Source organism: Capricornis sumatraensis, chromosome 22, assembly GCF_032405125.1.
Source record: "Capricornis sumatraensis isolate serow.1 chromosome 22, serow.2, whole genome shotgun sequence".
Lineage (NCBI taxonomy): Eukaryota > Metazoa > Chordata > Mammalia > Artiodactyla > Bovidae > Capricornis > Capricornis sumatraensis.
The window spans coordinates 48,770,838-48,785,805 of record NC_091090.1 but is presented as its reverse complement, the minus strand read 5'-3'; the positions used below and the strand labels follow the sequence as shown (position 1 = coordinate 48,785,805).

Genomic DNA, 14,968 nt, shown 5'->3' with positions numbered 1-14,968 from the left:
GTGTCCGATTTCTTTGCGACCCCATGAACCTCAGCATGCCAGGCCTCCCTGTCCATCACCAACTCCCGGAGTCCACCCAAACCCATGTCCATTGAGTTGGTGATGCCATCCAACCATCTCATCCTCTGTCATCCCCGTCTCCTCCTGCCCTCTATCTTTCCCAGCATCAGGGTCTTTTCCAATGAGTCAGCTCTTCATATCAGGTGGCCAAAGTACTGGAGTTTCAGCTTTAGCATCAGTCCTTCCAGTGAACACCCAGGACTGATCTCCTTTAGGATGGACTGGGTGGAGCTCCTCTTAAGAGTCTTCTCCAGCACCACAGTTCAAAAGCATCAATTCTTCAGCACTCAGCTTTCTTCACAGTTCAACTCTCACATCCATACATGACCACTGGAAAAACCATAGCCTTGACTAGACGGACCTTTGTTGGCAAAGTATCCCTGCTTTTCAATATGCTGTCTAGGTTGGTCATAACTTTCCTTCCAAGGAGTAATCTTTTAATTTCATGGCTGCAGTCACCATCTTCAGTGATTTTGGAGCCCCAAAATAGAAAGTCATCCACTGTTTCCATTGTTTGCCCATCTCTTTGCCATGAAGTGATGGGACCAGATGCCATGATCTTAGTATTCTGAATGTTGAGCTTTAAGCCAACTTTTTCACTCTCCTCTTTCACTTTCATCAAGAGGCTCTTTAGTTCTTCACTTTCTGCCATAAAGGTGGTGTCATCTGCATATCTGAGGTGATTGATATTTCTCCCTGCAATCTGGATTCCAGCTTGTGCTTCCTCCAGCCCAGTGTTTCTCATGATGTACTCTGCATGTAAGTTAAACAAGCAGGGTGACAATATACAGCCTTGACATACTCCTTTTTCTATTTGGAACCTGTCTGTTGTTCCATGTCCAGTTCTGTTTCTTCCTGACCTGCATACAGGTTTCTCAAGAGGCAGGTCAGGTGGTCTGGTATTCCCATCCCTTGAAGAATTTTCCACAGTTTATTGTGATCCACACAGTCAAAGGCTTTGGCATAGTCAATAAAGCAGAAATCAATGTTTTTCTGGAACTCTCTTGCTTTGTCCATGATCCAGCGAATGCTGGCAACTTGATCTCTCGTTCCTCTGCCTTTTCTAAAACCAGCTTGAACATCTGGAAGTTCACAGTTCACGTATTGCTGAAGCCTGGCTTGGAGAATTTTAAGCATTACTAGCGTGTGAGATGAATGCAATCTATGCAGTAGTTTGAGCATTCTTTGGCATTGGCACGAAAACTGACCTTTTCCAGTCCTGTGGCCACTGCTGAGTTTTCCAAATTTGCTGGCATATTGAGTGCATCATTTTCACAGCATCATCTTTCAGGATTTGAAATAGCTCCACTGGAATTCCATCACCTCCACCAGCTTTGTTAGTAGTGATGCTTCCTAAGGCCCACTTGACTTCACATTCCAGGATGTCTGGCTCTAGATGAGTGATCACACCATCATGATTATCTGGGTTGTGGGTGGTTTAGTTCGTTTAAGTTTCATCCCAGCTGGTTAAAGCAAGTCCTATCGATTTTTTCAGCAGAGTCTTCTGTTAAATTGGTGAGGGTCTGGCCTAAGTGGAATTGTTCAGGTCTTGGTCACTATCAGCTTTGGCTGTTTGAAGTCAGCTCTGGTAGATGCAGGCTTCAGTTTTGATATCTGAAAGGTAGGTGTTGCTGCGAGTGGAAAAGTTTTCTCTTAGAATATGTATGCTAAAAAAAAAAGAAAAAAAGATTAAAAAAAAATGTATGCTGCCAAAAGGTCTCTTGCCATCTGTCTCTACAAGAATTAGGTCCCTAGCCACTGCAGTTGCTGACCCTGAGAGGAGTTCTAGGTAGAGATCAGGAATAAGGCACTCTGGGAAAAACTGGCAGAACAGGCCTTTAGATGGAGACTTTTCAGGAGGTGGTTTATGAGCCCAATTTTTTTTTTTCTATGAAAGCACTTAACAGAGACACCTGCTCCTCCTGACTAACACCAACATTCTGTCAAAATGTGTGCTTGAGAGCACTGCAACCCACTTCACCAAAATCACATATACTGACGCCCCCTTGTCTGCTTCCCCCACTTCAGTGAGCAGCTGCGCAGAGCTGAGAGGCTGTCTCCTGGGCTATGGTCCTCATTTTGCCCCCAATAAAACTAAGCTTACAACCCTCTCCTTGTGCATTTTTTTTTTTAAGATACCCGTGCACTGCAATTTGTCTTCACTGGTTTGTATATGTATGATCTGTTCTTGTTATGTACTTGCAGGGGATGAAAGCAACATCAAGGATGACACCTACGTTTTGGTGTTACATCAGCTGAAAATATGGTGGGGCAGGTAAGAAAAGCAGGTGTGGAGTTAATCTGTGTGTGTGCGTTGGCGGGACATTGCAGAGGTACTTGCAAATTTAACTCACCTACAGTCAGTCTTCAAGTAGCCTCTTCAAGTACTCTTCAAGTAGCTTCACTCCTTAAAGGGAAGTGAGCCAGATTGTCTAGCCTGTGGCCACCGTATGTTCTGCAGGTAGAAAATAGTCTCTTCTCATGGTAGCAAACTAGGTGATCAGGCTAGAGGGACCATCTCCGATGGCCTGCATCTGGTTGACACCTGGCGAGGACTGGAGCACTCCATTAAGGCATCCTTCAGAATCCAGTCTCTGACACGCTCTTTCCCCCATCGGTGACCTCCAACGCAGGCCTGGCCCAGCTCGCCAGGCCTCTGTCAAAACTAGACTCCAATCCTGGGTTTCCGGCTTTTGGCCAGGCCGTCTTGGATCTGGGACAAGTGCTGGACGACCCTGCCCGCGTCCAGCTTTCGGGACACACGTTCTCGGCCACTCTCCTTGCCTCGGGGACGCGCCGGGCCGTCAGCAGCAAGCCACGCCCCCAGGGCGCAGGGAGCGCGGCGACTCTAGGCCTCTAGCTCCGCCCCACGCTACGCCCCCGGGACGCAAAGAGCGCGACGACTCCAGGCCTTTAGCCCCGCCCCACGTCTCAAACCCCGCCCCACTTCTCTAGCTCCGCCCCCGGGACGCAGAAAACGCGCCGCAACACTTCCGGCGGGACTGCGACTCCCCGCCCGGAGGCGAATACGCCCTGGTCGACCTGTGCGGGCGGACGTTCGGGAAGGAGGTTCGTGTGCTTTGGAATTATTATTATTATTTTACGCAGGTTTTGACTTTTAGAAATTACATGAGAGGCTTTGCTGCCGCCTGCTCTTCCCCGGGATCCAGACGGCGGCTTTTAGGCTGCGCGATGGTTGCTTTCCTCTGCTCTCCTTCTAGTGGGTTGTGAATTCTGCGGGAACCCTGAGCTCTTGGCAGGTGCTTACTGATTTAGCTAATTAGTTTCCTGGAGATTTTATCCATCTCTTTGGAAATCTGGGTGCAATGCTCGACGCAGTGCTACGTCGAGTTAATGACGGTGGTAAGATTCCAAGTCACCTAACCCTTATAGACAATAGTTTAAACAGAAGAGCTGTGTGTTGCTTTCAAGCTTAGCCCCAATGTATACCAAATGCATTTCTTTAAGAAATTAGTTACACCCTAGTTTGCCAGAGGTGTACCACTCTACGTAATTACGGCTTGGGCTTTTCCTTTTTTTTTTTTTTTTTTTTTTGGCTTTTCTGTTTTTTATCCTTCCTCTCGCCCCCCATGAAACAGTAACTGAGTGATGCAAAATTAACTGTCTGAAAGTGTTATAAATGTTGAGTATTGAAATAATCTAATTCTTTAGGCGGGGGTGAAAAGCAGTAACCCCTCTCCCCAGAAAGGGTAATTAAAATACTTGAATTAAGGGCACATAAGTGTTTATTTTACAATTTAGTTATAACCTGGTTAGATAATGAAAAGATTAGCTTGTTAACTGTACAGAGCTGGTCAGTGAAGTTTCCCTTGGGCCTATGTTATTAGAACTTAGATTATTACCAGAATGGTTGCTGTTTGTTCAGCAGTTACTGTGTGCAAAGCAGTTTTTAGGTATTATCCCATTTGATGCCGGCCCTGGTCATGGGAAGTTTGCACAGGATAGGTAAACAGTGAAGGAAACTGAGTCTTAGAGAAGTTGAGCCATTGCTTCTTAGCTCCCCAGGGCTGGAACTGGAACTTGACCCATCTCTTCCTGTCTGCTAGGGAGCTGTGCTGTTGACCACCTTTGATCCAGCCCCTCCTCTGCAGGTACAGGCCTGGTTTGGAGAAAGTGAAAGAGAACAATGCCGAAGGACTCCGGCCCGCTGTAAGTGCCTGGTGGGTGGGCATGGAATAGCCAGGAGCTTCTCAGATGCAGAGTTTCTTTTCTCATCTGCAAAGGGCATTGAGCCAAGACTGCAGGGCAGCTGGGGTTATGGGAGGATGGACTCTACACCCCCCCATAGGGACTTGTGTTTAGGTCCCAGCTCTGCTGCTGACCTAAGCAGGTCATCTAACCTCTCTGGGATTTATAAGCATTTCTACAGTGATAGGGTTGATGACCTTTTTGATCCCATTCTACGGTTACGTGTGTTTTAGAACACATTTAGCACCAATGTCTTACTGTTCTGTTTTCAGAGTGCCTTTACATTGGCTTGGCTTTGGCTATGCAGCACTGGTTGCTTCCGGCGGGATCATTGGCTATGCAAAAGCAGGTATGGTTTGCAGTTATTTAACCTCTTGAAATCTTGTTCCTGGTGAAGAACAAGTCCCCAGTGCTCCCAGACTACAGTCTTGTTGGAGTCAGGTTTGGTTTAAGCCTCTTCTTTGGAGACCCTGCTTATCATCAGCCCCATAGCTGCTCCTTTACTCGCTTCGAGGTTATCTGGCTGAGCTAAACCAGGCTTCTTGTCCAGTCACTTGTTTTTGCCTGTTTATCTAAATATGCCGGTTAGGGATGGTAATAGATGGTCATTATCATCACCTGCCATACATCAACCTTGACCCCAGAGGGCCATTTGTGCTCTTTAAGTGGGAGAAAGCCTCTCATCTTCACGTGAACAATTTTGAGGTCTCCGCATGAAGCCAGGCGCAGGTGTGTCAGTGAATCTGGCTGTTTTCCAGGAGCCTTCCTTGCCTGCTTCCCTACCACCAGCACGCACACCAGAACCCACTCTCCAAATCCTTTTTTAACTCATTGACCCTGTTTCCCCTTCCTTTGGGGCTGAGCCTGAGGTTGTGACCCTGGGCAGTTCCAGTCTTCTCAAGGCTAATCAAGCCTGCCAGGAGCCTCCTCTTCCCCTTTGGAGCTGCCCTGCCTGTCAGAGGAGAGAGGGGTGGTGTGGTTATGGCCCTGACTTCTCCAGTAGAAAAAGCAGTCTCCCCCAAACATTCTTCTGCCTGAGGACACCTTGGTCTTGAACGGCAGTGGGAGACGTTCCCTTTGCCATTTCCTCGGGGCTGGGGGCGAGGCAGAGGGAGGCGGTGCGCCTGGGGGATTCTGCTGCAGAGATGAGTGTTTGCCAGGAGAACGCAGGTGTGTGTGTCCCTCCCTCCAGGCAGTGTTCCGTCCCTGGCTGCCGGGCTCCTCTTCGGTGGTCTCGCTGGCCTGGGTTCCTATCAGCTGTCTCAGGATCCGAAGAACGTTTGGCTTTTCTTAGGTACGTTGTTTCACCGTTTCCCTGATGCGTCCCTGGGTTGGTGGGACATGGCAGGTTCTTCAGACTGAGATGCTTCTCCCACTTCTGCCAAGTCCTGGGGAAGGTTTGAAAGGAGGGGGTTTGGGCCTGTTGCTGCTGATCTTTTACCTAGAGGATGCGGAAAGGTTTTCCTCCGTCCCGAATGGAGGTTGACCCTGTGAGGTCAGCCTTAAACATGTAGAGGGCATGCACATGTCTCTTAACCGTCGTGATTGCCCTCTGAGAACTGTCTGCTGGAGCATCGCTGAAGGACTATGTGTCTGGTGAGGTCCGTATCGGTATTGGGTTTTTCCCATTTGAAAGTCGTGTTTATTCGTCCTTTAGATGTAAGCGAAGCGTATGAGACGGAGGCCCGGCCTTCGGGGAGCCGTAGCTCTCGCTGGGGACCGCAGGTGGCTGCGGGCTGCTGCCGTGTCCTGTGAGCAGCCCAGACATGAGAGCGTGGGGGTGAAGGTTCCGTCTTATCTGAGTGGCTTGGCGGTGTTTCTCCTGAGCCCCACCCACATGCTGGACACCCTGTGGGGGCGTGTGGGCCCCCTGCTGCCTCCACCCCCCACCCCCACCCCCGCACTGCTCGAGGAGAGCGCAGTTCTGGTCCTCACAGCTGTGCGGGGAGCAAGGGAGACCCAGTCCTTCATCCGTGTCGGCATGGGGGGACGAGGAGGCGCCCAGCTCTGCCCCCAAGCACCTCAGATCCCCGAGTCCCATTTCTGATGCCGCCCCTCCACGCCAGCGAATGCCCGGTCTCCAGGTGCGTCCCTCCTCCCAGGCTGCGGGTCTCTGCTCGGCCCCTGTCCATGATGCCAGCCCCTCGGGTGGGTGCCAGCCAGGAACACACCCACGTGCTCAGCTCTCACCCATTTAAAAACAACAGAAAAGGGACCTTTCCTGACCCCACTTCTTTCTTCAGTTGCTGCCCTTCTTCCTCTTCAGAAACTTCTCTTAAAAAAATCCGTCACCCTCCCATCTTCACTTCCTCAGCTCACATTCTCAGCCCACTTCGGCCTCCACTTCTGTTCCTCTCAGTCCAAGAATAACTCTCCTCAAGGCTGCCAGGAGCCTCTGTCTTTCAAAATTCAGTGTACGTTTTTCAGTCCTTTATTTTGACCTTTTAGCTGTTCTCAGCACAGTATGCCATGCCATTTTCCATTCTCTTGTTTTTTTCTTTGTATTTTCTCATTCTCTTTCGTCTGTCTTTTCTGTTTTGTCCACTCATCTTTTTTGACCATTAAATACTAAGGTTCTTAAAACCTGGCTCTTTTTATCTTCAAACTCTCGCACTTGGCAAGATCATTGAAGCCCAGGCCTCACATGACCACCAGTACACAGACCACCCACAGATTTCTCTCTCCGCCAAGGCTTGCTCGTGTGTATCCGCTTCCCTGCGTGGAAGTTTCCAGGCATGTCCAGGCGTCAGCTCCGACCTGGCTTCAGGTCTTCTCTCAGGCTCCATCCACTTGGGTCTCCCTTGCTCTCTTCCCGTCCATCTTCATGTCCATTTCATCAGCAGGTCCTGTCAACCCCACCCCCAGCCCACATCCCAAGTCATCCCCTTCTCTGCCGCCGACGCTGTCGCCCGCGTCTTGTTGCCTGCATTCCCGAGGGAGCTTCTTCATGGGTGCCCTGCAGCCTGCAGTTGGTTCCCTGTGCTGCGGCTGCAGACGGCAGCTCTGCTTGCGTATCCCTCTGCTCGTGTCTTTTAATGCCTTCTCGTCACCGGGATGAAGACCCCAGTCCCTGCCTGGGCCCGCGGGGCTCTGCAGAGGGTGGCCCTCTCCCTGGCTCTGGTGGGTTTCTGTGCCCCAGCACATCCCCCACCGCCGGGCCCCCTGCCTGGACCCGCATTCCTGCCCTTAGCTCATCAGCCACCTCGCTTCACATTAGGGCTTGGTCTCCGCTCTCTCAGCAAGCCCTTCTCCCTGAATGGGCTGGACCCCTGATGTTACATGATCTGTATTGCATTCATTGCACCTGTGACACAGGTTATGGGCTTCCCTGGTGGCTCAGCGGCAAAGAATCCACCTGCCAGTGCAGGAGACGCAGGCTCATTCCCTGGGTTGGGAAGATCCCCTGGAGGCAACCCACTCCGGTATTCTTGCCTGGGAAATCCCATGGACAGGGGAGCCTGGTGGGCTACAGTCCACGGGGTCACAAAAGAGGTGGACACGACTTCATGACTCAAACGACAGCATAGACTGTACTTTTAAATTTTTGTTTGTGTGGTTCTTTCAAGTCAGCCGCATCAAGCTTGAAGCACTGTTAGGGCAGAGATCTCTGTGATGACAATTGTGTCCCTGGCACCTGCTGCAGGCCGGGTGGTAGGAATTAATAAAACATGGAGTGGGAAGAGCCTGAGAGCATACAGGGCAAACAGCATCGGCAACGAGTAGGGGACAAAAACCCCCACAGCAGTGTAGGAGAGAACGAGAATTAGGGCTGAAGAGTGCTAGGAGGTGAGGCTGAGGCAGGCTGGGCTCAGACACTGAGAGCCTTTGCTTCCAGTGTTGGTGTTAATACTTGGTCCCATTAAATGTGGACTGCGTGGAGGTTCCCAGCTCGGGGGAGGACGATTATGAGATTGGGTCTGAGCCTTTGAAAGATGGGTGGGAAGTTGGCCACTTTTCCGTCCTCTTACCTATCAGATGTAGTGATCTTTGACTCTTCTTTATCTTTCCACCAGTCACATCTGGAACCTTGGCTGGCATCATGGGAATGAGATTCTACAACTCTAGAAAATTCATGCCTGCAGGCCTGATTGCAGGTGCCAGGTACTCTCTGCTCTATTGCTAGCTTTAGTTCAGCGTCCCAAATGCTGTAGACATTCACAAGGGTCCCTGTTTCAGTGTACCTGATGCTGAGCGTCACCTGAAATGATTGACTTTATCCACAAATAGGAAAGACTGCAAAAACAGTTGATTTCATGTCATAATGAGATGAGGATGCTCATTCACTTCTGAAACGGTTGTGCTCTCACATCCGAGGTCTGGTCCCGCTTGGCTCCTCCCTGCAGGGGAGGTGGCTTCACTGTGAAGCCGTGGCTGCACCCGCTGCTGTGATTTGCAGCCTGGGGTCCATGCGTATCTCAGTTGTATTGGTGTCCTTTATTATTGAAAATTTCGCTAAAAGGAAATTCTGATCGAATCCTGTTTTGTAATTAACTTTGATTGTAAAATCCAAACCAGGTTGATCTTAAAATGCAGTCTTTAATAAAGATAACCTGAAGATAGAATTTTTAAACTCTGCTTTAGAAGAAGCTTACTCACCGACTTTAATCATAGTCAGGATGCTGTCAGGAGTAAAGTCTTACACTCGGTGTAGACCAAGGTCAAGAGCCATGTCAGCTGGCAGGCTGGAGGTCTGCGTTGCCGACCTCTGTGGCGGGGGAGCCCGTGGGCTCTGCAGCATGGTTTCTTGTCTTTGAAGTGCTGGCAGCTGTTAGGAACTTTGACTCCCGTGTGTGATTTCAAAGCCTGAGCGCAGAACTGCCCTTGGCGTGTTCTCCCTTTGGCAGCTCTAGGGGTCGGAGTCCATCTCCGCTGGCACTGCCTTGGCACCACCTCGGCACGTACTTGTGGGGAACCTGCTGAGTTCTAGTCCCTTAAAAATAGTCTGTGCTGTTCTTTACTTGATTTTTTTGTGTGTGTGTGTTTCCTTTGAACAGTTTGCTGATGGTCGTCAAACTTGGAATCAGTGCCTTGGGTAAACCCCATCAGTAATAGTCATGGCCCAGCTTGGACTCATGAAGAATTTTTAAAACTTCTACTCTTTTTCATGTATTAAGATAAACAAGTACAGCATTTTCATGTATTCTGACATTTTTCTTAAAAACAGACCAAAAAACACCACTGAACTTTGCAGAGATAAAAAATCAGTCGTTATCATTACAGCCCTAAAGAGATGGGTAAAGGTGTAACACAAGAGTTTCTTCCTGTGGTACCATCATACAGTTGGATTCTTGTACTTCAGTGTTATCTGTTCTTTGTGTATCTCTAGGTAACATCTCCAGGGATAGAATGTTAGGCTGTCACCATTGGGGCCCTCCAAGCCCCATGTGCTGCTCAAGGAACAGTGTGAAAAGGATCTCTTAATGAGATTTAGGATATCTATTCTTTCGCTTATCTTAGAGCACAGACCTACTTTGAAATTATGTTCAATAAAATCAATTAAAATAAAGTTTACTGTAAATGATATTTTCTGCAGTGTCTTCATTGCCAGAGCTCTCTAGAACAGCTCTTTAGAATGAGATGTGAATAACAAAGAAGATAAAAGAACATGAAAGTGTTTTTATTGATATTTTATTTAGGAATTAGCCATTTTGAATAATTTAAAAACCAAGGAAGGAAAGTTATTTGATTATACATTGCATTTAGGCTTGGATTTCTAAGATTAGTGGGACTGCATAATCAAAAAGAAAAAATGAAATTGTGGTTAACCAGTTAATTTATTGGAGAAGGCAATGGCAACCCACTCCAGTACTCTTGCCTGGAAAATCCCATGGAAGGAGGGGCCTGGTGGGCTGCAGTCCATGGGGTCGCTAGGAGTCGGACACAACTGATCGACTTCACTTTCACTTTTCACTTTCATTCATTGGAGAAGGAAATGGCAACCCACTCCAGTGTTCTTGCCTGGAGAATCTCAGGGACGGGGGAGCCTGGTGGGCTGCTGTCTGGGGTCGCACAGAGTCGGACACGACTGAAGCAACTTAGCAGCAGCAGTTAATTTATAAATGTAAAACCTGAGAGAACTGTTTATAACTGGAATTACTTATTTTGGTCTCTACATAGGACATGTTAGCTGATTACACATTTTCACTTTCTTTCAATATTGAGTTAACTCATTCTGGTACCCCTTACTTTGCTTTTCCCCTTTTACAAAAAAAGGGAGGGGATACATTTGCTACTTAACTCAACTCTTCATTGGTGTTGATTGGATTTCTTCTATGTTATTCAGGCACCTATGAATCAATTTTATGGACTGGCTTGTTGAAAGAAACCTTACTTTTCTCATTTTTGTGTTTGACATGTCTGCCATAGCTTTTTTTTTTTTTTTTTATTGAGGTATAGTTCATTTACAATGTATTAATTTCTGTTGTATAGCAGAGTGATTCCATTATATATGCATATATATATACATAGATTCTTTTTCATATTTTTTTCCATTATGGTTTATACCGAATATTGAATATAGTTCCCTGTGCTGTACAATAGGAGCTTGTGTATCCATTCTGTATATAATAGCCTGCGTCTACTAAGCCCAGACTCCCACACCATCCCTCCCACCTGCCCCCCGCTTTGGAAACCACAAGTCTGTTGCGCGTCTCTGAGTCTCAATTTCATAGGTAAGTTCGTTTGCATCATATTTTAGATTCCACGTAGAAGTGATAGCATATTTGTCTTTCTCACTTCATTTAGTATAGAAGTCTGGCTCCATCCGTGTTGCTGCAGTGGCATTATTTCATTCTTTTTATGGCTGAGTAAAATTCCATTGTGTGTATGTACCTGGCTTTATCCGTTTGTCTGCTTTTGGACGTTTGGGTTGCGTCTCTGTCTTGGCTGTTGTAAATAGTGCTGCTATGCACACTGGGGTTGCGTGTGTCTTTGGATTACAGTTTTCTCTGCATACCTTTCCAGGAATAGGATCCTTGGATCATATGGTAGCTCTGTTTTTAAAGGAACCTCCACGCTGTCCTCTATGGTGGCTGCACCAATTTACATTCCCGCCAACACTGCAGGACGTTCCTGTTTCTCCACACCCTCTCCAGCATTTGTTCTTTATAGACTTTTTGATAGTGGCCACTCTGAGTGGTGTGAAGTGACCCCTCGTAGTTTCAATGTGCATTTCTATAATAATTAGCAACAATGAACATCTTTCTGTGTGCCTGCTGGCCATCTGTATGTCTTTGGGAAAATGTCTGTTTAGATCTCCAGTTAAAAAAAATTTTTTTTAAATATATTGAGATGTATGAGCTGTTTGTATATAAAATATTTACTCTCCAATCCAGGACATTGTATGTCCCTTCATATAATTCAAATTTTTTTTAGTGTCTTAAAACATTTTAGAGTTTTATTCACATAGTTCTTTGCATTTCTATTAAGAGTATCGCAGGATATTTTATAGTTTTGTTACTATTAGTAAATCGTACATTAGCATGATACATTGGTTAACAACTAATGAACCAGTACTGCTACATTATCACTAGTACATTATTCAGTTTTTCTTATTTTTGAATGAATACCCATTTTCTGTTCCATGATCTTATCTAGGATAGCATATTACATTTAGTTGCCATGTGGAGTCCTCATGGCTGTGACCATCCCTTTGACTTTCCTTGCTTTTGGTGACCGAGTTTTGAGGAGTACTGATCAGGTGTTGTATAGAATGCGCTTCCGTTGAGATTTGTCTCCTGTCTTTCTCGTGATTACACTGGGATCTGGGTTTTTTTTAGGAGGAAGATCACAGGGTAAAGTGTCGATTTCATCACATCAGATGGAGGTTACATATTTGAACATACACACATTATTGTTGATGCTGACGCTGATCACCTGGCTGAGGTGGTGTTCCTCAGGCTTCTCCATGGTGAAGTTATTCCCTTTTCCCCCACTTTCCCATGTGGTACTTGAAGTCACTCTGCATGCTTCCTGCTTAAGAAATGGAGAGTTGTGCTCTGCCTGCTTGAGGTCAGAGTGTCTACGTAAAAATTACATGGAATTTGGTTGCATGGAAGATGTCTCCTCGTCCCTGTCTGTATGTCCATCCAGCCATCCACTCGTTCAGTGTGGGCTTAGGTATGATTATTTTCTGGTTTGGGTTGTAATCCAATACTTCTCCATTGATTTTCTTGTTCAGATTATTGCAGTTTTGAACATGGGGAGCTCTTTCAGTTGTCCCATGGCCTATTGATACAGCCAGTCAGTGTAGGCTTTTTTGGCTTGCTTGCTTTTTGTTTTTCTAGGACTTCACTATTTCCCGGCACTGTAAGATGCTCCAGGCTCATCTCGTATGTTTCACACCCCAACGCCAGAATCGGCCATTTCTCCAAGGAGGCCTGGTTTCTTTTATTGGACAGTATATTGGAAGCCAAGACCTGGTGCTGTATAGTGCTTGTTGCTCCTGGGACATTATGTTATCCTTTTACCTTAATTCCTTTTTACTTTTGAAAGTTATTATTCCTCTTTCTAGTTTCTTAAGCTGAATGCTCAAGTTCACCATGTCTTCAGTGGTTCTGTTTCTCTCATAAATGGAACAAGTTTATAGTTTTTTCTTTGCAATCTGTTTTGACTGACTTTTACAAGTTATAACACAGAGGTCTGTCATTGTCCATTTCTAAGGGTATTTATTTCAGATTTGATTTTCCCTTTTGACTTCAAAGTGTTTAGAACAATATTTTTGAATTTTTAAGGGATAATGTTTAAGTAATACTTTTTTATTCTACTATTGCTCTACTGTATAAAAAAGTAGTTTACATATTTCTATATTTGAGATTTTCTTTGTAGCCTAATATAAGGTACACTTTTTGTGCATGTTGAATGTTAGTATTTTGCCTTATTGGTCAAAAGTCTATATAGTATGTACGCTGGATACACTTTGTTTGCTGTGTTACTCATGTCTTATTTTTAAGGCCTCTGGATCTGTTTTCTAAGAAAAACCTCCCACTCTGTGTTAGTTTTTTCTAGTATTTATATTAATCTTTGCTTCACATATTTATGTTGTTTTCACATTTAACTTAAAAAATTTTCAAACCTAGTGAAAAATTTTGGTCTCTATTTCTCTCTATATATACATGAACGTAGGTGTAGAAATACTCACCAACAATATATACAGAGAATTACATAACATGATCAAGTGGGATTTATTCTAGGTATACAAAACTGTCTCAAGCATTTGAAAATCAATTAATGTAATCTATCATATCAACAGACTAAAGAACAAAAATCTTATGATCAGTGGTCATTCTCAGTAGATGCAAAAAAAGCATTTGACAGAATATAACACCCTTCATAATAAAACTCTCGAAAATATAGGAACATCTTCAACTTAATCAAGAAAATCTATTAAAAGAAAACAAACCCTACAGTTAACATCTTGTTTAATAAGGCAGAACTGAATGTTTTCCTGCTAAGATCAGGATGAGGGCAAGGGTGTTCACAGTCACCACTTCTGTTCAGCATTGTACTGGAAGTCCTGGCTAGTTCATTAAGACACAGAAAGGAAATTAATAGTATGCTGTAGATTGAGAAGGAAGAATAAAACTATTTTTGTTTGCAGATGACATGATTATGTAGAAAGTTTCAAAGAAATTTTCCTGGGGGGGGAGGGGAACGTCCGGGATTTAATTATTTAATGTTATAAGTGATTAAAACCGGTATTAGGATACAATATTAGTATAAAAAAGTCATTTGCTTCCTTGTAAAAGAACAATGTACAATTCAAATTTGAAATTAAAAATTATAGTAGAACTAAAGTAAATGGGTGTAAATCCAACAAATACATATAAGATCTGTGAGGAAAATGACAATCTAATGAAAGAAGTCAAAGAAGTAACTAGAGTGACAGTTATTGTACATAAATAGGAAGGCTGAAGAGTGTCAAGATGTCAGTTCTTCCCAATTTGACCCATATTGCTTGTTCATTGCAGTCCTAATTTTAAAAACCCAGTTATGTTGTAGATACTGCCAAACTGATACTAGAAGTTTATATGGAGCAGTTCAGTTCAGTCGCTCAGTCGTGTCCGACTGTTTGTGACCCGATGAATTGCAGCACACCAGGCCTCCCTGTCCATCACCAACTCCCGGAGTTCACCCAAACTCATGTCCATTGAGTCGGTGATGCCATCCAGCCATCTCATCCTCTGTCGTCCCCTTCTCCTCCTGCCCCCAATCTCTCCCAGCATCAAGGTCTTTTCCAATGAGTCAACTCTTTGCATGATGTGGCCAGAGTATTGGAGTTGCAGCCTCAGCATCATTCCTTCCAAAGAACACCCAGGACTGATCTCCTTCAGAATGGACTGGTTGGATCTCCTTGCAGTCCAAGGGACTCTCAAGAGTCTTTTCCAACACCACACTTCAAAAGCATCAATTCTTCAGCACTCAGCTTTCTTCACAGTCCAACTCTCACATCCATACATGACTACTGGAAAAACCATAGCCTTGACTAGATGGACCTTTGTTGGCAAAGTAATGTCTCTGCTTTTTAATTTGCTCTCTAGGTTGGTCATAACTTTTCTTCCAAGGAGTAAGCATCTTTTAATTTCATGGCTGCAATCACCATCTTCAGTGATTTTGGAGCCCCCCAAAAATAGTCTGACACTGTTTCCACTGTTTCCCCATCTATTTCCCATGAAGTGATGGGACCAGATGCCATGATCTT

The 14,968-nt window shown here is 45.4% G+C and overlaps 1 protein-coding gene across 2 annotated transcripts; it reads left to right on the top strand.

Annotated features, from left to right (window-relative positions):
• Window positions 1-3,057: 3,057 nt before the first annotated feature.
• Window positions 3,058-9,766, top strand: TMEM14C (transmembrane protein 14C). Of its 2 annotated transcripts, none has more exons than XM_068960808.1 (6): window positions 3,058-3,129; window positions 4,173-4,230; window positions 4,542-4,618; window positions 5,462-5,563; window positions 8,283-8,370; window positions 9,264-9,766. In XM_068960808.1, the coding sequence occupies exons 2-6, from the start codon at window positions 4,208-4,210 to the stop codon at window positions 9,316-9,318; spliced, it is 345 nt and encodes a 114-aa protein (XP_068816909.1). In that variant the 5' UTR covers window positions 3,058-3,129; window positions 4,173-4,207; the 3' UTR covers window positions 9,319-9,766. The 2 variants fall into 2 exon arrangements, with proteins under 2 accessions (XP_068816909.1, XP_068816908.1); XM_068960807.1 differs by having other exon boundaries at window positions 3,060-3,129; window positions 4,128-4,230.
• The last annotated feature ends 5,202 nt before the right edge of the window (window positions 9,767-14,968 follow it).